At 42.6% G+C, this 22,085-nt stretch overlaps 1 protein-coding gene across 1 annotated transcript in view; it reads left to right on the top strand.

Annotated features, from left to right (window-relative positions):
- LOC127596677 (XK-related protein 7-like) overlaps window positions 1–18,514 on the top strand; it is a 34,537-nt gene extending 16,023 nt beyond the window's left edge. Inside the window, exons 2-4 of the mRNA XM_052059463.1 lie at window positions 8,948–9,147; window positions 10,225–10,444; window positions 13,470–18,514. Coding sequence (XP_051915423.1) covers window positions 8,948–9,147; window positions 10,225–10,444; window positions 13,470–14,274 — 1,225 coding nt within the window. The 3' untranslated portion in view covers window positions 14,275–18,514. The remainder of the gene's footprint in view (window positions 1–8,947; window positions 9,148–10,224; window positions 10,445–13,469) is intronic.
- The last annotated feature ends 3,571 nt before the right edge of the window (window positions 18,515–22,085 follow it).

The raw sequence follows: 22,085 nt of genomic DNA, 5'->3' as shown, positions 1-22,085 counted from the left end.
TATTGTATAGGTCAAGGTCACAAGACCTTTTTTGTTTTTTTTAGGTGAGGGGGGGTGATGAATTATGTGAATGACTCTGCTGTGGAAAATTGGCACACTCTTTATTTTTCAGCTTCATAGTTTGATTTATTTTGATTTGCATACTCCACTTTTTTAAATGATTATAATGGTCCATCCGGAAAGAAAGTGCACTGAATTCCTTTCAGCCAACGTCACATTTTGCTGTGGAATGGCATGTCATTCGCCACTCAGGAATTACTGAAGGTCAACCAGCTTGGTTGTGTTGGTCACCAAAGGAACGCTTCATTTTGTCAACAATAACATCAACATTCAGTGGTTATGTGAAAAATGTTCACAGTATAGTCGTTATATCACTGAAAACAAAAGCTTGTTAAAAGGAGTGCAACATTAGACATATAAAATAGTTGAATGATTGAATGATGTAACGCCAAACTACACATTTCTGTCTTTTCAGAGCATGTAGTTGCTGGTGAATCTGAACACTGGCATCATGTTTTGCAATTGAAAATAGAATTTGCCATTGTAAAAAGAAGTACTTAAACAGAGAAGTGCAGCAGTTACACAATTTTTTTTTGCTTCCAATTGGCACAATTTAGATATGTGTCACAGTAAAGAGAAGAAGAAAAAAGATTGGAATCGGATATGGCTGGAATCAAGCCTCTTCTAAAAGAGGATAAAAATACAGATGGTAGTTTTATATAGTCTTCCGTCACACATAGGTTTTTTTCTGGTGGTTAGTGAATATTTTAGAGGTGTCAAAATGAATGGATTCATCGACAACTAATCGATTAACAAATTCATCAACTTCAATTTTCAAAATTGAGTAATATTTTAGAGCCATAAAAATTGTCCAAATCTTCAGTTTTCAATCGCTCAACAGAAATGATTCTCTCAGTTCTGCAGTACTTCATGAAAGCAGGCTGATTATGTTTTGTTCAAAATAAAACATTTGAAAATATCAGATTTGTCTTTGGAAAACAATGACCTCATCAGTAACTGAACCAGTTTCCTAAAGGTTGGTCAATCCGTCTCGTGTGATATTATGTTAGTGTTGGATATTTTATTTGCTGAATTTGTTATTTTTATCATGAATCAATACTAAATAATCATTTTTTTAAAAACAAAAAAGTGCTGTTTGGTGACATGGTGCATAAACACTAAACATGGACAGGAGGAAGCAAATGAGAGAATTATCTCAGGAAATTAGAAAGAAAATTGAAGACCATTTCCAAGCAGCTTGATGTTCCTGTGACCACAATTGCACACGCTATTGAGAAATTTAAGATCCACAGTAATGTAACCAACCTCCCGCAGGATGAAAATGACTGACAAATTGGCTAGACCGGTAATATGAATGGAAACAAGGGAGCCGGTCTTATCGGCCTTTTGTTTCATTCCATCATGTGTTTGGGAGATTTTGTTATAGTCTCTTTCTTTTTTCACCTCACAAAATCTGGCATTTGCGTCTGTAGCCTTCTAATGTCCAGAATAAATTCACAGGTACACTTAAAAGACATGAATGTACTGCACCGGCTACACAAATGGGAACATAACACCTTACTTCCAAAGAATGTCTATGATGCATCTGGGACGATGAAGCCCTGAGAATTGCCCTGGGAAAGTCCTTTGATCTGGATCTGAGCCTATATGCCTGCCCCAATTGTTCACTCTGCAGACCGGCCGACATTTACATCATCAAATCGCCCGTACTTGAGTGTGGGTGTCTGTTCGCCCCGCCTTTCCATAAAATATTTATATCCAGGAGTCACATGGATACAGTTTGGAAAATGTCTTGGCTGATCACAGCCAGAAAAGCCCGATGAACAGGAAACAGTCAGATGTGCACTATCCAGAAGTTTAAGCAGATGCATTTGTGCTGTAAATACAAGATTCCCCGAACATGTTTCAAAGTTTTTACGCTTCAGACTGTGAAATTCCTGATTTGACCTCAAAAGTCAGCGCTGAAATCTGGGATGCTTCCTCCTGGGATGTTGCTTCTACCTGCCTTGCCGCACTGAAGCCTCCTCTGCATCAGCTTGATGCTCTTTCTTGTCTTTGCATCATGCACTTATGTCAGCGTTCCTACTCCTATTCCTCAAGTCTTTGCGGAATGTCGTCATCCAGGTGCAAGCTTTTCCTGATGTGAACAACCGTAGAATTCAGTCTTGTTGTTTAGAATGCCATGATTGGCCTAACGTTATGTGTACAAAGTCAGCATTCATTTTAAATTGTTCCCTACACCGTGGAGGATAGGTACCTTGAACTGCCACACGCAGTTGTATGTGCTTGATAATCTGATTAATTTTGAATCCTATTTCCTTCTTCTGACCAAATTCAGCAAAGAAACCAACGATTGATGTCTCCGAGAGATTATTCTGAGCAATTAATGGGGTGATAAGAGTGATCCCCCCTATCCCCTCTTAGCTGGTCAGAAAACGACAGAGCCGATAATCATTAACCTGTCATTGACTACGGTAACATGCAGTCAATATTCAGCTTCCTGTCAAAATTCCGATTTCTGAAACGTTGGGACAAACTTGCTTAGAGGCGTGAGCGACAGAGTTATTCCCATATTTAGACTACACGATTAAAAATGTGATGCACAGGTGTTGCAATGCAGACGTCATTTCCACTTGGCGTCAATAAACGACATTATATTTACGTCACTCACCACAGGTTTCCGGTTTCGACCACTATTTGTGCATGTGCTGCGTCTCTTATGTTTCGCCTTGATTGTTTACCTCTGCTTGTGTCTTTTCTGTCAGTTATGCTCCAGACACACAGACTTATACGCTCCATGTGCGTAGTAACCGTCATTTTCACCGTAGAAACTGAAAGTAATGAGAAAATGCCACAGGGAAAAAAAAAATCAATGTATTCAAATTAGCATCGTTACGGCGAGGGTGCCACAAAGACCAAGATTACTTGTGCAAGAGCATGGGGAGAACACAAACCAGTGACTCGTTCAAAGGAAGTAACACGATCGCTTATACGTGTCTTAGATTGTGTATACGTGTACATGACTTTAAAAAAAACTGAATGTTGCCAATATTCAGATTTTAGAAGTGTTAATGGCTGCATGTAATCGTCGTCCCTGTTGCGCTGCCTTCTCACACTGAGCAAGTGCAATGCGGCGATGAAACGGTTTATGTGCATACTGTATCACGCTCAGAGCAAACATTAAATCGCGTTGGTTTACCAAGCTCTCAAAAATGTGAGGGAAGATATAGAGAGCAAATCAAAATATGTAGCTGAACATGAATATTTGTACCCATTTTTTTTAATGTTGCCATACAATGAAGGGGAGTTGGCCAAAACACACAAAAGAGAGCTAAGGAGTGAGGTGACAGTACGGGAGCAGTTCAAGTGTGCCCATGTGTATTATGGGGCTCTTTGCAGCAACGCAGTAAAAATTGCGGCTCTACGCCTCTGACTGGTTTGGTCCCACCTCCCTCTCCCTCTGCGCTTGATGGTGCAGTAAGTGGCAGGGGACATTGTAGCGCTTTATTGAAATGATGTTTAATGGACCATCTTTAAGCCTCAAGCTTTAAAAAAAAAAACGTCAGTAATCAATGAACGATCAGGACCTTTAAGTCACAAACCAGGAGTTTTATTTTCCAAATATGAAATGGGGTTCCTTTTAATTGTGTGGCATTCTCGTCTGCTCTCTGTCGAGCTTCATCGACTTGTCTCTCCTTGGCTCGTGCACTCATGTAGTTTACAGAAATAGACACAGAGACTGATCTCTTCATGTGAATTCCTCATTAGAATCATTCAAAGTTGCTATCAAGACATGAATGGAACCACAGCTGCACAATCTTGGGCAATGAATGAAATGAAATCCGAGCACATATTCCGGCGCTTCTCGCAATCATCATCAGCCGTTTAGATTCCTCTTTCCACTTTGTGTTTTTTTTTTCTTTACCTGTTTGTCCTCATGCTCCTCTGCTGCTCATTTCACCTCCCAAATTAGAAACAGCACCTCCTCCGCTTCCTCCTCCGGTCCTGTCTCCAACCTTCCTTTTATCTGTGGGTGAAAATCTCATTCTGTACTTTAGCAGGGAGACTGATTAGCTCCCGCTGCGATTTGGCCACTTTTCAGTCGCAGCACAGACGGCGCTCATGTTAAGATTCATGTGAACAGTGGAAAATTGGATTTCAAGGCAAGCAAACGGTTGTTTTATTTTTTTTATTTAAAAAAAGAAAGTATGTGGGCCATTCCACCGAGTTGGTGGCATTTGCGTTCCCACTATAAATGTATAAATGCGCATTAAATGAACTATAAAATATTTTTATTGAATGAGTCTTCTGCGGGGCGGCCCGGTGGTCCAGGGGTTAGCCCGTCGACCTCACAGTGCAGAGATACCGGGTTCAATTACAGCTCCGGCCTCCCTGTGTGGAGTTTGCATGTACTCCCCGGGCCTTCGTGGGTTTTCTCCCGGTACTCCGATTTCCACCCACATTCCAAAAACATGTATGGCAGGCTTATTGAACACTGTAAATTGTCCCTAGGTGGGAGTGTGAGCGCGAATGGTCATTTGTCTGTGTGTGCCCTGCGATTGGCTTGCAACCGCTTCAGGGTGTCCCTCGCCTTCTGCCCGAAGACAGTTGGGATAGGCTTCAGCACCCCCCGCGACCCTTGTGAGGATAAGTGGATCGGAAAATGGAAGGATGTAGTCTTCTGCACATAATTGAAACTGCCTTGCACACTAAAGAAATAACATTTGTTGCCAGTCCCCATTTCCCAAAAATCGACTTTACAATGTAATGTGTCTTTTAAACCTTTTACAAATGTCATATTTATTTTTTCACTGTAAAGCTAAAAACGCACTGTTGTTACTTTCAGTTCTCAGTTGATGTATATTGCAAAACAATACCGTAAAGAGATGGACCAAGACACATTTTAAATCGTTGAATGTGTATTTATGTCATATTAAGTTTATTTTATGAGTGTTAAAAGAAGCAAAAGGCCAATTTCATGGAATGTCCCATATAAGAATAAGAAAACCTTTATGAGTCTCGCAATTGAGAAATTCCCAATTCACAGCCGCAAAGTTATGAAAGGAAGAAGTAGAAGAAATAAATAAAGGAGCTGCTGTAAAAGCAGCCACTCTTGTTCCATCATCTTGAAGCCATAATAACATAATATCAAAATAATACAACACAACACATTAGACACAGACACTCATTCAATCGTAACCACATCATATCCACGTTATGCTGATTTTGACTTTTAAATATTCCATGTCACATGTTTTCTCGGTGGGATCTCAGTTCAGGAATGTACAATTATAATTTAGAACATATCTAGTCATAGAGATGTGAAATTTTCACCCATTACACCGTTTTCGTGGTGCCCATCATCATTTCTGGTCATCATGAGTGAGCTGCAGGCTATCTCACCGGTGTGGACGGGATACACAACCATTTGGACAATTTTGAGGTTTCAATGAACCTGACATCCATGTTTTCCAAATGTGGGAAGACGCAGGACTATCCAGAGACAATTCGACACCACCCCAACGAGGACTTGCAAAAACGTCAACTTACCCAGAAAGGAAATATTTGTGACAAGACTCATGACTAACAACGATGGGTACTCATCGAGCTGTCTGAAAAAATATTTCAGGAAGAGTCATTAAAGAAGAGAAGTCATAAAATCCAGGATGGGCATTTTGCATCTACATTTTCATAATACAAAGGAATCGCTGTAGCAGGGGTCTCAATCATGCGGGTTAGGGGCCATTTATGACCAACAGGATGATGTTTTGCGGCCCGCTTCTTGACATCAAAGTTGAATGGGAATGTGGTCCCCTTAAACCTTTTCAAATATATTTTATTTCATTATCTATCGTGGGCTACCGTAGCTCATGCTTTTGACAGTTTTCAGTGAAATGTAATTTTGACGTGACACCCAAGTGGAAGGATGTGTTTTTCAAAACCTGCCGTGATAAGAAAGGTGCTTAACCACAGGCTGCCACCGCCTCTGTTGTCGTTATTTTTTGATTCACATCTTTTCAAATTTGTCAATTGAAACTTACTTCAGGGACGAGCCTGACGAAAAAATTGGGTTTGTTTTCCCTCCACTGATTGGCCTGAGGGATGCCTGCATCACTAGCAGGGGACGCTGTGTTTATTCTGCAAAAACAACAACACACACACACACACACACACAGCGGCAGCATAACACACAGCGCTTCCTTCTCCCTGGATTTCAGACTCATGGCTGAAAATAGCACTCACTAGCAAACACACAAACACACACACACACACACACGCACACACACACACACACACACACACACAGAGCTCACTTGAGTGGCTATGTGGGACAGCAGCTTGGGGATAGACAACTGATTCACTTTGAGTGGCACATGGATATTTATAGAGTGTTTGTGCATGCGTGCGTGCGTGTGTGCGTGCACGCGTATGCATGAAAGACCGAGATAGATCAGCAATGTGGATGCTCATACAACTGTTTTGGCAATGGTTCTTGTTGCTGCGTAACCATGGTAGTGATGTGCTGTGAAAACTGGGTTGGGCAACATGTCCCACACACTATGCGCACACATGCGCGCACATACGGAAATCCGCGTCAATCATGTGATTTTCAGCAGAGCTCATATCAGGTCAAAAAGATTGTTTTTTGAACATTGAAATGTCATAAAGCTACAAAATAATCAGATTCTGATTGTGGTTTATCTTGCCAAATACAAGAGTAGTTTAGTTTTGTATTTCACAATGTTGCCATTTTATTTATTTATAATTGATATTATGCAGTGAGTGTGACTCCCACAGACACGTCTGCTCCACTGCGCATAGCTCTCCTGCAGACATAGACAGGGACCACCCTGTCTCTGTCTTTTTAGGGGTGTTCATACGGCAAGACTTGGTCCGGTGCTACGCCAGCGCTGCCCCAGTAGGGCGTTCACACGTGCTAATTAGCTCCGACGTAGCCCCGGAAAACAGCTTACACCGGAGCAAATTTTATCCACCTCAGGGAGGTGGTTTAAAAATTTGCTCCAGAGCAAATGCTCGTTTGTGAAGCAGCACCGGTGTAAATTTGCACGTGTGAACGCAACTGGGCTAAATTTGCTCCAGAGCAAATGTTTGTGAAGAGTTGATTACGTACGGCGAGAATGCGTTGCTTTCGTGCTCTGTCGGACTTCCGTCATGTGTTTGTTTAATAACGACACAAGACTTGGCTGGTAACATCTTTCCTTTTGTAGGAGACTGGACTGTCTCGGAGTTGTTTGTGTATTTTGTTACTTTGTTGTGTGTTCAAAACCCCCCCGCACCCCATATAATTTATTTTGTGATTTCCTCTCTTGATTTTCTGTTTGGCGCATTACGTGTTTGCTTTTCTGAGTGTCATTGAAGTCATCGTTGATTTACGTTTTCGGGCGGTCACTCTCGAGCAGAAGACACAGAGACCGAGAAGGAGAAGGACGTGCCTGTCCAGTAGTCACTTGGGTTGTGTATACGTTTTGAAAAGAACCAACACGACAGCTCATTTGTTTTCTGTCGTTTTGCTCCGCTGCAGAAACTGCCGTGTGAAGTGGCGACGCTGTGCCGGTGCTGACACGCTCGGCGGCTTTGTACGTGTGAACGCTCCACACAATTTGCTGCGGTGTAAAATATATTGCAACAAAATACATCGGTGCAGCGCCGGAGCAAATGTGTGCCGCGTGAACACCCCTTTTGTATTCGTAGCTTGTCTGAAAAGAGAAGCAAATTGAAAAATCTCAATAAGTCTGCTTTGCCTGATATCAAGAAGCCTTCTGACATAGAGCTGAGACAGCTGAGAGTGTGACAGACAGGTTCACGGTTGTGACACCCTCCAAACAACAAAAAGTGTAAATTATTTGGTGACAGGCACGCTTGTTTCCCACTGCTTGCAATTAACAGGGTCAAAAATCAATAGTGTTGGTTCTAGATGAGAGAAGTCACACACGTACCCAATAACTACAGAGCTATGTGGACTAATTTTTGCCTGTTCAAGTCTTTAAATAACAATCTAGATTTATTGTTTACCATTAGATAAATAAAATGTATCAAACTATGAGTCTCATCTAGTGATGTATATTTTTACTCTGTCTTGTCTCATTCTCGGACGGTGTAGACTCGAGATTTTTGCTCAAGACCAGTTGAGACCAGGCCAGTACAACTGTGATTAGAGCCAAACTCTGTGTCTTGATGTCTTAGTCTCAGTTGGTGTGGTCGTGACTACAACACGAATGAGTGGTGTAGAGAATTGCTCTTGCATGAGAAGATTATGGAATAACCGCATCAACCCTGTCTGCTATTTTGGCTCACCAGTACCTCCTGTGGACTGAAATGGCATTACAAGACTGTGGTTCCTTCCGAATGGAGACGGAATTGTTTGCTTAAATCTGAGATATTCCTGGCACATGGATTAATGGAGGCCAGAAAAGTGCTGAAAAGTGGAAAGAAAAGAAAGATACGACTCACCCCGTTCATCATTTTTACGATCCCATTATCATTCATTTCTTTCTTTCATCCGTCCATTCATCCTCACCTCCCTGTTTCTCCAGCAGTGGTCCATAAACTGTGATGGATCAGCACAAGTGGCAGCTCAGCCATCTTCCCTTTCCTACTCTCATTCCTTCATGTCTATTTCCTCCAAACCGAACCTCCAACTTTTTTGTGCATAAATGTCTGATCTTCCTCCCAAGTATTCCAAGATCTCGCTCCTATTTCCTGTTTTCTTTTGGCTTGTTCATCTGTGTGTGTGTGATGAGTCGTGTGCACGTCTGCCTCACGCTTCTGGTGGTTTGAGATTCGAATCTTGTTACCAGGCTACGGCTAGGTCACAGCAGGGTGCTACAAAAAAGTGTTACATATTAGTGGCCTTTAAAACTTTTTGCAAAGTAACAATTACCTTGATCGCTTTCCGCTTCTTCAGGTATATCCACGCACTCTACCTGGGCGCCCAGAGTCGTTGGCATGGCGACGGTTCCCACCACCGCTTCCACTGGCGGCTAATGTTCGAGAGCGCTGACATCACCATGCTTCGTCTCCTGGAGGCATTTCTTAAGTCGGCGCCGCAGCTTGTCCTCCAGCTAAGCATCATGATCCATGGAAATGCTGTCCTCCCACTGCAAGGTGAGACACTCACAGGTAATCCTTGTCGCATGAGATTCATCAGGTCGTGACAATGTGGTGACTTTGGATCCATAAACATTCGTCCACTGCGTGTAATTTATTTTTTGTGCAAAACATGCAGAAAGTTTTATTTAGAACATTTTGAAAACTTATATGCATTATAACAACTGTTGATGTTTCAACACAGGTTAGGCCTTGACCTCTGACCGTTATACCACAGTTTGATAAAAAACCTTCCAAGAGGCTTGGTAAAAATACATTAAATCAAATATATGAACACCCTCTTTATTGAAATCATCACACATCCACCACCAATTAACGTTCCTAAATTTCAGATTATCTACTCGGCTTTTTTACCCTCTAGCAGAAGCCTGAAAGTTTTTGCAAACATTGAATCGGAACGCTCCTTAATTCCCTCCACCTTCACTAAGGCACTCATGAATTAATCTAAATATATACATCGAAGACAACACTGTTGACTGGTTAGCACGTCTGCCTCACAGTGCAGAGGTGGAGGGTTCGATTCCGGCTCCGGCATTCCTGTGTGGAATTTGCATGCTCTTCCCATGTCTGTGTGGGTTTTCTCCAGGTACTCCGGTTTCCTTCCCCATTCCAAAAACATGCATAGTAGGTTAATGGGACACTCTAATCTAAAGTGTTTGATTGTGAGTGAGAATAGGCGTTTGTCAATGTGTGCCTTGCGATTGGCTGGCAACCAGTTCAGTAGATGTACCCCACCTACTGCCCGAAGACGGCTGGGATAGCCTCCATCACGCCCGTGACCTTTGTGAGGATAAGCGTACTGGAAAATGGATGGATGGGTCATTCATTGAATTTTGGAAAAGAGAGCAAAGAAATGTTGAAAAAATATATGTTTGTGAACAAAGATCAGCAAGGATAGGCAGCCTCACTGTATGTAAATAACTACATAAATTCTTGACCCACTAGATTCATCAAGAACTTAAGGTGTGGAGTTGCACAAAAAACTTTAACCCGCGAATGAAAGCCCAAGCTGTCGTGCTTTCAAGATATTTGGTGGACACTTTCTTATACAAATTGTTTGTTGTCTCGGTGCAGGTCTGTCGGCCTCGGCCTCTCTTGTGTCGCTGGCCTGGATGATTGCATCCTACCAGAAGGTTCTGCGGGATTCGCGTGATGACAAGCTGCCCATGTCCTACAAGGCCGTCATAGCCCAGATCCTCTGGCACCTGTTCACCATCGGGGCCAGGACGGTGGCCTTTGCCCTCTTTGCCTCCGTCTTCCAGCTCTATTTCGGGATATTCATCGTCAGTCACTGGTGTGTCACATCAACACACACCGCAGCAAACCCGTTTTCGATGAGTTTGTCCAGGAAATGTGCAATGACATACATTGAATTCAATGACATCTGCTCTCATGTGTCATGTCGGTAGCAATTAAGGTCGAAATACAAGATGAGGGTTTCCTTACTCAGAAATGCCAAGTCTAGATTTTTATGAAGAGCAGTTGCCATGTGTACCGCTGTTACGGGAAGTCGGTGTTGATGTCATCACATCTTCCAACGCAGGGAAAAAATAATAAACTAGCTTCAAGCCTGCCTGAAGCTCCGCGGCTGCGGCTGACTGGCGTGGTTAATCAGCAGCCGCTCCTCTAAAGGTCAGTTATCATCCCCCTCAATAGCATCAAATAAATTACAGAAGAAAAGGCGATCATGAAAGGAGGATGAGTAATTATTAACAGGATAAACGCTTGCTAAGTCGTGCTAAACCACGAGCTAAGCTAACGTTCAATGTGCTCACAAAACACCGGTATAATTGCTTGGTGATGCATTACAATTTTCACTTTCTGAAGTCTCGCCACAATGGCATTTTGCGGAGAGTAGCTAACTACGAACAGCAAATTGTTTAGAGAGAAAATATAATGCACAGACTTTCACAAATGACAAGTAAGTACATAAAATGTGCAATGCTACCACAGTCGTGGTAGTTTTTCTGCTTGGCTCTCGACAAAGTTGGACACTTTTTTTGCACAGCTCCCGCCCTCTCCCCAACCCTCTCCTTGCTCGCCACTTAGTCTTTGTGCTGTCTTTGTCTAACTTTTCCTAGCCTCCTACCGTATTTTTTCATCCGAAGAACTAACCATGGAATTAGTTGGCTGGTCTCTCGATTTAATCGACAACATTTTTTCGACGAAAAGAGCAGGCAGTGGGGAGCCTGCTTGATACGCTGCCGGATTTGCTGCCGGATACGCCCTGGATCCATGGAGAAAGTGGAGACTGGTGTGCCTGGCAATACTGTCCGTGGAGGATGTGGAACACATCTATATTATTGGCCTTTTGATAACAGGAATGCTGCTGTTTGGTGTTGGCAGATTTCTGTTCTATCGCAAAATTCGACCGACGGGAGCGGCTTTATTAGAAATGAAGAAGCTGCCGGTCATTCTGGATGGTTTGGCGCGAATGTCCAACACTCAGACTCAAGCGGTGACTGAGCTCAACCGCAATATTGATGTGGTTCTGGAGCGACTCCGCGCGATCGACAACACCATGGAGAAGTTGGAATCCGCGCTGCGGAAAGAATTTTCGGATCCGACTGATCGGCGCCAGTGAAGAGATACAGACCAAGGACTCAAGGCTGTCTGGAATTGTTGGCGGCCGTCCCTCCAAAACAAACAACGCTATCTGGCTTTTCCCCTGGATGGAAGTACGCATTCAGTCTAGGGCCACCACCACCACCCACCTCCTTCTTGGCCATGGACTGATAAGCCGGGACTGTCTTCATGATGAGCAGACCTCGACGAAGCAGCTATGACCTGTACACGCATACACATACACAACTGGACAATCACACGCGCATAGATATCCTTATTATCACCGTCTTCATCGCTCCGATTCTTTTCCCCCGTGACGTAGTATTATCTGCAGAGCGCATCGGGGACCGTGCAGCTGGTCAGTAAGCTACGTCACGGTCGCCCCCTCCCCCCTCCCCCTTCCCATCCATCTGCCCTCTCATTACATGTTATGTCTTGTGACTTGTTGTAACTGTCATATGCTTATTTATGTGCTTGGGTCTTTTTTTTATCCTGGACTTAAATTATCCTCAGAAAAGGATAGTTCGAGCGTGTTTTTTTTCCCTCTCCCTACCCAGTGTTTTCCTTTCTGAACTCCAACTGTAAATTTTCCCATTGCAGGACAAATAAAGGATATCTTTAATCTTTAAAAAGTAAATAAATAGAAAAAACATACATAATATATCAAAATTCAAGTTGAGCCATCTCCAGCCAATAACTTCACACGTTTCAATTATACTTGCTTGTGACGTAAACATCTTTTTTTTTTTAATGGATATGCGCGGACAGTCAATCCAAGCAGCAGCGCTTCATCAATTAAATGAGGAACAACATCATTGCGTCTGTCTTCAGTTTCATCATGATATTGAATGTTGCAACATCTGGCCACATGCACCTAAATTTATCCTCTTAATATATGACCGCTGACAACTTTGCATGAGCTATGCCACTTACAGATTACTAGACTAAAGCATGCATTTTGATTTGTCACTGCTCAAGTAGTGCGCACGCTGCCATGTTTGCGTGTGTGCTCAATCACATAAATCATAACTCAACCTTTATATTTTACATCAGTGGCACAGACAGTCGTGGTAGTCTACTACTGTACAGAGACACTCCTCTACATGGGCGAAAATACCCCTTAGTGTGAAAAAAATCTTCCAGCATTACCACCATTCCCACTTTCCTGCCCCCCATACAACGTAAAAAAAGCCCCTGTTGCGTTATTCAAAATATTTTTCTCTGCTCTTGCCTCACGACGAGTTTCACTACAACGAAGTCTAATCCAACAGCGACCTCTACTGCTTCGTTCGTAAACGGCAACAGCAACCACCACACTGGTTTACACATGCGCAGTAGTCCTGTTACTTTCAGACGCAGCACGAATGCTGCATTGCTAAAATGGCTACAAAACGGACCTTTGGATGTCAAGCAGCTAAGACAAGAGCTCTGACGCTGGAAGAAAGGATAAAAGTGATCAAAATGAAAGACGCAGGAAGCAAAATAAAAGACATTATCCAAGAAATTGATTTAAGTGAAAGTGAATGCTGATCGTAAATGTGTTTACATCTGAGATCAAATTTGCTACAGTGAAAAACCTCCTGTTGTGAAAAATGTCTTGCTGCAAACATGATTTCTGTTGTAGAGGGGTTTCACTGTATCTTGATAACAGTCTGTAAGCTGTCTTCATTGTGCTGTGTTCCAGTACAACAATTTGGTTCAGACGATATGAGCCAGATGCGTTGGCTGGTTTTTGATGCACTTCTGTTTTTCAGGTGTATAATGACATTCTGGATCATCCAAGGTGAGACTGACTTCTGCATGTCCAAGTGGGAGGAGATCATCTACAACATGGTGGTGGGCATCATCTACATCTTCTGCTGGTTCAACGTCAAGGAGGGGCCCAGCCGCATCCGCATGACTGTTTACTACACGGTAACACTGGCTGAAAATGTGGCCCTGACAGCCGCCTGGTACACATACCGTGGGCCTCACACCTCCGACTCCTACGCCCTGGTGGTGGTGTGCCTCGTGGCCTGCAGCTTCGCCTTGGGGACTTTCTTCATGTTGGTCTACTACTGCTGGCTGCATCCTGACGGGCCGGTCCTGAGCGCAAATTGGGGAGGGTGTGTGGACGAGGGGATAGTGAGTGCAAGTGGCATGGTGGGTGTGATCGATGCCTGTCTCACCCCGTCCCAAGGTTCGCAAACTGACATGGTCATCACCAGTCCTCCCAGGACTCTACCCAGGACTAAAGACACAGGGGACATGATTCCCGGGGAACAGGACAGGGACAGGGAAAGGGATCGGGACAGTTGCCTGCCGGTTTTCCAGGTGCGTCCTTCCCCTTCGTCCTCCCCAGCACTCCTCCACAGGACCTCCTCGTCGCAAGAGGGCCCTGTGATCAGGATCGATCTCCCAAGGAAGAGGTATCCGGCCTGGGATGCCCACTTCATTGACCGTCGTCTCCGCAAGACCATCTTACTTCTGGAGACCACGTCAGCATCCAGCCCTAGGATACAATACCGGAGTAGCATGATGGGCAGCAAAGAGGTGCTGGAGTATGAGACCACCGTTTAAGCCAATAGCTCCACAACCGAAAAATGCAGTCTGGGATCAAGGCTCAACCGGAGACCAGTTCTCATCCCAGGACGCGCTTTGCCAGGAGATACTTGGACTTAGAACATGGACAGTCTGTTTTTTCATGAAAGACAGGTGTCTAAACTTGATTGTAAAACGTGAAGTGCAATCTTTGGCCAAGGCACTCTCTCTGCTTGACCAGGTCCAGGTTGAAACTCCATCGGTCATCTGATGAGGGAGTAGGAATGGGGATAATCTTCGTCTAATTGAAACGCTTGGAGGTGAGAAATTTAATCTCCCGTCGTGGGACAGTATTAGATTTCATCCTTCATGTCAGAATGAGATTAATGAGATAATGCATGAACATGAACCCCAGGCTGCAGAGACTCCGCACCCCTATGTGCTTTAAAAAAAAAAAAAAGGAGAGGGAGTTTAGAGACTGTTTTGTTAGGGGTTTGAAATGGGGCATAGGATTCTTGCGGTGCAAAATCACATGCTGACAAAAGCATTTTCATCCGTAACTGAAATATTATCCTTAATCAAAATTAGACGGAAAACAGGTCAGACCTGGGCTTTAGTGTAAAAATGTGAAAGGTGTAGTTATTATTAAAAAAAAAAAGTCAATTGAACATTGGCACTTCATCAGCCGATCGAGTCTACTTATAATAACTTAATATTGAGAGTACAATTCATCTTGCTGTTGTCTAACTAAGAGAAGTCATATTCACAACTTCCCTCCAGTTGATTGCGTGTCCCTCTTCAGACCTTTGAAAGTATCACACGTAGGTCTATCTGGGTCCAGACGATGGGATTAAGTGTTTACATCACATGGACCAAGGACCGGTGTGACGAGATAGCCGCCTCACACTGTTGTACAGTCAAGTAAATACAAATGTCAGATATAAGCTAGTAGAACATGTAGTTACTGTAGGTGACCAGTGACTCGACAGAGTCTAAATGTTCATTCAAGTCGACTTCTAGCAAGGGATTCATAGTGGGAATCATGGTTCCCGTCTTTGCTCAGACGCCATTTTTCACTATTTATTCGGAAAGTACGTTTGAATTGCTGTGAGGGGTGGAATGAACTCCAGCTCACTTGTGACCCTAATAAGGATGAGCGTGATCGAAAACAGATGGAGGGGTTTTGTCGTTGTGATTTTGAACGGCAACATTATGTTTACAATACTAGCACCCCGACCCAAAAGAAAATTCAGCAGTGTCGTTTACAAAATGAAAGCACACGTCAGCCTTTTTATTTGACGGTTAAGAGTAACAGAAAGATACGGCAAGACTCATTTGAAACAACAGTAAATGGTGGCGTTAGCATCAGCACTTGTGTCATAGCTACAGTGACTTGGAAAAATATTCTTACCCTGAAAACTTTTTCACATTTTTCCACCTTTAAACAAGAAATTTTGCTGTTTGGTGAGATTTTATGTGATCGGCCAGCACAAAGTAGAACATGGCCTTGAATTGAAACACATTTTGGACAGATAATAAAATCTGGAAAAATGTGTTGTGCACTTGTATTCAACCCCCCCCCCCCCCACACACACACACACCCTTTCGTCAAGACTTTTGTCAAGCCACCTTTCTCTGCAACTCTTTTAAGATAACATCTCTAGCAGCTTTGCACATCTCTGACATATTGCCTTTTGCAAAAATAAATAAAAGCCCATGCTGAGTCGAACTGTATGTGAGGAGCAAAACACAAGTTTTGCCACAGATGCTTAGTGGGATTTGGAGGTAACACACTTTTGTGATATCTATCTGCTTAAAATCTGGAAAGCCAGATATCCTTCTTGTGCCACTTGACACATATGTGCTACTTTGTGTTGTCCGTTCACATAAAATCTCAACAAAGCGTACAAAGGTTGTGATTGTAAAGTCGCCAAATGCGAAAATATTCAAGGGATATGAAGACTTTTTCAAGGCATTGTAAATTCAGGCACCTCTTGTAAGGTCGAGATTCACCTCCAATCCTTTATTTCTTTTTTCCCCCTCGCAACTTCCAAGATGACATTAAAGAGTTTCACCAAGAATTTAAACTTTTCCAAGCGAGAATATTCTTTTGTGATTTATATATAATAAAAGAAAAGTACAAACATACAGTCCCGTAAAAGTTTTAGTGCAGCATTTACTTTTTTTAAAATGTCTTATTATTTTGGGAGTGTAGCGCTTCCATTCATTCTGAACTGTTAACAAAAGCGATGCTGGGGGGCGGTAGTGTGTTGTCACACAAGGTTACTTTTCGGATGTCTATCTCTTAGCTAGTTAACAGACGACTTCTTGTTTCATGGAGGATGATGAACAGACTGACTGTGCCATGGTGATTCTGATGATGCAACGCTTCCATTAATACCACGGAGAGTCAGAAGATAAAAATAACAGTGTCAACAACATTACCACAGCAAAGCTAATGATGGACTAAGGTTTGTACAGTACTGGATGTCGGTTGTACGTAAGATACTTTTTCATGACATATGACTTTCCGGTGGATTATTTTGATTCATTCTGACTTGTTAAGCCAAAATGTTCTCCGGGAAGGGACTATTTCCAAAAGAGTCATTTCATCTTGATCAGGACGATTCCATTTTTGCACTATTTGGCACTTGAAACATTACTTTGGAAAGATAGAAACTCGGCCATAATGTTGCAAGACTAAGAATGTCACAGGTTTTTTTTTCCTGTATCGTTAGTCCAAAGTCTTCAAAAAAATGTTTGCTTCACATTTAAAATAAATTGCGAAAAACTAAAATGTAAGGATACACACTGGACAGTGAATAGACGAACTTGCCAAAATCTAATGGCGATTTGCTTCCCCCTGTTGATAGGGAAGATAACGTGCTAGTCTGTGAAGATGTCATAAAACAGCTCACCCCGAGAAAACAGTTTCCAGCATCATGGATGACATAGATTGGATTAGTCTACTCTTTTAGGAGTGGTGAACTTATAAACATATCAAGCTGTCCCCTTCCTTTCGGACCCTTGTGCACACTACTTGCTCATCATACATCCATGTTAAAATGAAATGTGCTAAAAGGACTAAGACACCTAGGGGGGTCCCAATGTAATGTCTTTCTAATACAGTGCATTCAGGAAGTATACAGACCCTCCTCCATTGTTACATTTGCTATGTGGCCGCCTCATAGTAAAACAATTGTAATTATATTTTTCCTGACACAAGATGGTGGACAACTGGTTAGAACGTCCGCCTCACAGTGCAGATGTCATGGGTTTGACTCCATTGATTCCAGGCTTCGGCCTTCATGTGTGGAGTTTGCATGTTCTCCTCTTGCCTGTGTGGGTTTTCTCTGGGCAGTGATCCTCTGGGACCACAATGTCCTCAGATGAACATGGAATGTTACATTCTTGTTTGGAATTTAAAAAAAAAAAAAAAACACGGGTAATTTCCTCTCAAATTTCAAAATGTCATCATGTTTTCTTTTCTGCCCTGGTTGAACCGCAGCACTCCTCATGCGTCTGCTTGCTTCTGCGAATGTACATAATGACAGCAAAACAAGGTCACATGTCAAGATGGTCAGATCGTCTCCGAGAAGAGATGAGTGCAAAGATCAAATCGCTGTTGTCGTCATGGTAGGAGACAACTCATGGATGTTGACGGCGACGTTAATGGTGCTGCAAATGTCAACTGAGCGTCGCCCCACCCCACCCGTCCATTCCCCTCCCTGTCCCTCTATCATGTCAAACATGATAAGCTAATGTACAGATGTTGTCGGTTGTTGAGGGCGGGGCTTCGCTCTCGAATGAAACAATCCTTTTTTTTTGCTGTGGTGATTATTTATTATTGAGATGAAAAAAAAACAAAAATATCAATCATATTCTGTTAATTGATGCAAGTATTTATGTTTATTTTTGTATTTGTTTTATATCTATTTCCTATTGTTTAAATCACTCAGTGGCCATATCTTTGGTATGACTCTTACATTAAGATGTAAAAAGTAGATTTTTTTACTCATTTCGTCTATATGCCCATAAACAGAGTAGGATATGTGTGCGTGTGTGTGTGTGTGTGTGTGTGTGTGTGTGTGTGTGTGTGTGTGTGTGTGCGCGCGCGTGTGTGTGTGTTTGGAGGCAGGTTGATCATGCCGCATCATTATCTCAGAGTGAAACTTTCTTGACGGTGTTATACATTTGAAAAAGAAAAAAAGAACTCCACAAGATGTGCTAATAAATGTAGATGGGGAACAATTACTGTAGTAAACATGGCTGAACAGCAGGCAGAGTCTCTCCGTGTCTTTTTTCAATGGTGTTAAGTGTGTATTTTTTTTGTGTGTGGATGGATTGATGGATAGACAGTCAGATTTATACGTATGTGATCTGCATTTTTTTCAGGAATTTAAGATTATCCAAACTGAAGAAAATTCCACCCACTAAAAATCAAATTGTCTTTCATTGGAGAGATATTTCTTGGAAGGAAATGCCACATTTAGAGCACTGACAAGTCCATTCATATGTATGTGAAAACGACAAAAAGAAACCTATGCATCATACCCTTCGAATTGAGCCGTACCATATAGAATTGAAAGGTAATCCCCCTAAATCAAACCGAAACGAATCATTCCACTTCAATATGGAACCCTCCTTGAATTGTATTGCACCCCATGTCTGAAAATACAGCTAATCAAATCGGCTTTTTTGGAGCGATGCACACTGCGAGTTGAAACATTGCTTTTTTTCCCGATCTCAATCCACTTTCTTTAATATGACGTCACCAGAACATGACAGGGGAAAAAATGGGCTCGTCTGTGCTTACTGCTATCTCCATTGACGGCTTACAAGAAGCTAAGTTAACAGTTAGCACATCTGATGACTGGAATGCAGTCTTCTTGTAATTTTTACTCTGAGGAACGACTATGGAGAAACAAAATGTCAACACAAACCAGTTGCTCCTCTTTTTTTTATCCAGCAACAGGCAAACTTTAAAGTGTTTCTTAACTGGCTGTTGTCTACGTCAGAGCCTGTGACTCAGCCAACTCGGATGGATTTGCAGACATAATTATTAAACAGGTTTAACATTTTCCTGACCTGGAAGAAATGGCTGAGGAAAAGAAAGTTTGGGTTGCTGCATAACTGGCTCAGATGAGCAGGAATGGATGGATTTCTCATTGTCTCTTACATCTTGACAAAATAAAAAACGAAATCCATCTGCAAAAAGATTCACACTCTATGGTTTAAAGAAATCGTTTTATATCTATGTACATATTTATACGTATAACTATACAGTATATACTGTATATGTATGCAGTATATGCACCTGCCTGGAAATCAAGATGTGCCAGTTTTCAGGCAGAGCGGATGTGCGCCGTCGACCAAAACAAAGCCCCAGATGTTTATACAGTGGGGCTCCCGAGCGAGCACTCGTCTCAGTCTGTGTCCTCAGTTCTGTATGTCTAATTTGGTTTTATTCTTCCTGTTCAGCATTTTCACATCTTTTAAGTTTTCCATTCTAGACTTTTTTTTGTGGTTTTCTTTTGTTTGCTTTGTTTCTCATTGCCTCTCCGTTCACCCTTACCTCTGCAGTCATCGTGTTTTTCCATGGATTTTTAATCTTTCATGGGCATCCATATTTCTGGATTACCCCCCCCCCCCCCAACATATTTACTTTTTGACATCTACAAATAGCATCCGAGTAGGATTGTATAAATAATCTGGTATTTCATGACCTCTATCAGTACTGTATGTCTTTGTTAACTGAAGTCAAAGTAACAAACACACTCAAGGTTCCAGTTCTATAGTAGTGGCTTGGGGTAGTGTAACCAGTGTTGCAATTGGAATTTTGTGGGAGTGAATTGGTGATACCGAAGCACCTGTAGAAATTGAGTGCAAGTGAGGGAAGAGCCCATGAAATTTCCACAGTCATGAGAGTTGTGAAAAGAAATTTGAGAGTGGCTCTACACCAAGCAACTCAGTCACAACATGCAACAATAAAGATCAGGAATGTCCTGGAGGAAGGACCCTACAAAGCCAAGCAGGAAGAGGGACCCAGGGGGCCCTTCTACTCCCAAACCGGACACCTGAAAGAGAACACAGTGAACCACTGCCTCCCCCTGGCCAACCAGCACCCTCACCCACCACCCTGCTCGCCCAAACACCGTCATCCCCAATCCACCTCCGGCAAGCAAAAGGCCAACACCCACCAGCAGAGCTTACAGGGATAGACCACCCCACCCCAACTGGAGGATGGTGACTGGTGCCAGGTGGGGAGGAGGAGGATAACAATGGGATGACCATGGAGGGGAAAGTGTGGTCCATGTGCAGTGAGGTGCATCCAGTGTGATTTTTTTTTTTTTAGATACCTCTTTTTTTGTGATGTTGCCGTTTTGCTAATTTGCATAACGACTTATGTAGTTTTATCTGCCAAAGACGAAAGGAGTGGCTCACTGGGCCTGCCACAGAAAGTGTAGAGGCAGTTCTGTGCGGCTGTCACTGAATCAGTCTTGTGTTCATCCATCACAGTCTGGTTTGGTGCCGCGACAAAGAAGGATAAAATCCAACTGCGACGGACAGTCGACTGCAGAGACCGTACTATAAATAGCTCCCTACCCACACCCTTTAGGACTTGCATGCTGTAAGAACGAAGACAAGGATTAACAAAGACAGCATTCTTTTGGACCCTACACATCCTGGCCACTACCTTTTCCAGCTCCTTCCCTCAGGTCGGCGCAATTTAACTAAACATACTAAAACCAACATGCATAGCCGTAGCTTCTGCTCCCTTGTTCATAACTTCCTAAAAGGTTGAATTATAACTGTAATTGTAGCTTCAGCTCGCTGCGTTATTGGCGTAATGGGTGTATACCAGTATTACCAAACTTCTGGGCTCTTTAAAGTGCTCAGGGACTCTTTGCATCCATTGTCCAAACCACTTATCCATCATAAAAACAATAAAACAATCTCCCTTAAATTTGAATTGACGATGTAATGAGATTACTTTCTACCGGTACTTTAAATGTTAGTCTGCTTACTTCTCTTCTTGCCTTCTCACAATCTTCTCTGAACATCCCAATTTTATTTGAGGCTGCTCCTTCTTTAAAATAAAAAAGCCAAAGAAAGACCAAAATCCGATCCATTAAACCCTTTGATTCTCTCTGAAATTGGCTCGAAAGGTGTACACTGATAGATCATATGATGAATCCAGAAATTTTTGACGCTATTAGCGGAGTATTTTACTCTTTCGTCAATTCAAAATTGTATGACCACTGGGGTGTCCAACTGTAAGAATAATGTTGTTTTTCCTCATCTTACGTACAACACGCCATGACATTAAAAAAGTTTTGCACATGTATTAGAAATCAAAATAAAAAGTAATTGATGTACCTGTGGCAGCAAGTACAAGGACAGCGTTTCAAATGTGTCCGTGAAGCGCACTGGATAGTGAAAAATAGATCAAAGATAGGAACTCGGCGGCCCGCGGGCACACACTTGGATTATCACTCCATTGAATTTGAGGGGGATGTGAAAAGTCACCAATCCGTTTGAAAGGCGTAATACCAGTGTTAACCACAAGATGACAGACAATGCTTAAGGTGCATTTGCGTAGAAGCTCGTCATGGCCACGACAACCCGGTCTCAAAATTACACAAACAACAGGGATTTTTTTTCCACAGCGCTGGCTGTTGCTTAGAAGTGCATGTTGAGTTAGTACATTTGTATCCTCCAAAAACATGGATGTATTCAACGCTGAATGTGTTAAAAATTAGGCAAGCGGGTGGTGTGATGGACTCGCCTTATTTACAGAGGGGATTCATCTGGCGCCAGCTTTATCGCCCCATAGTCTTGCTCAATGC

Source organism: Hippocampus zosterae, chromosome 2 (genome assembly GCF_025434085.1).
Source record: "Hippocampus zosterae strain Florida chromosome 2, ASM2543408v3, whole genome shotgun sequence".
NCBI lineage: Eukaryota > Metazoa > Chordata > Actinopteri > Syngnathiformes > Syngnathidae > Hippocampus > Hippocampus zosterae.
Note: the sequence above shows the minus strand (reverse complement) of the source record. Positions and strands in the feature narration are given on the sequence as shown.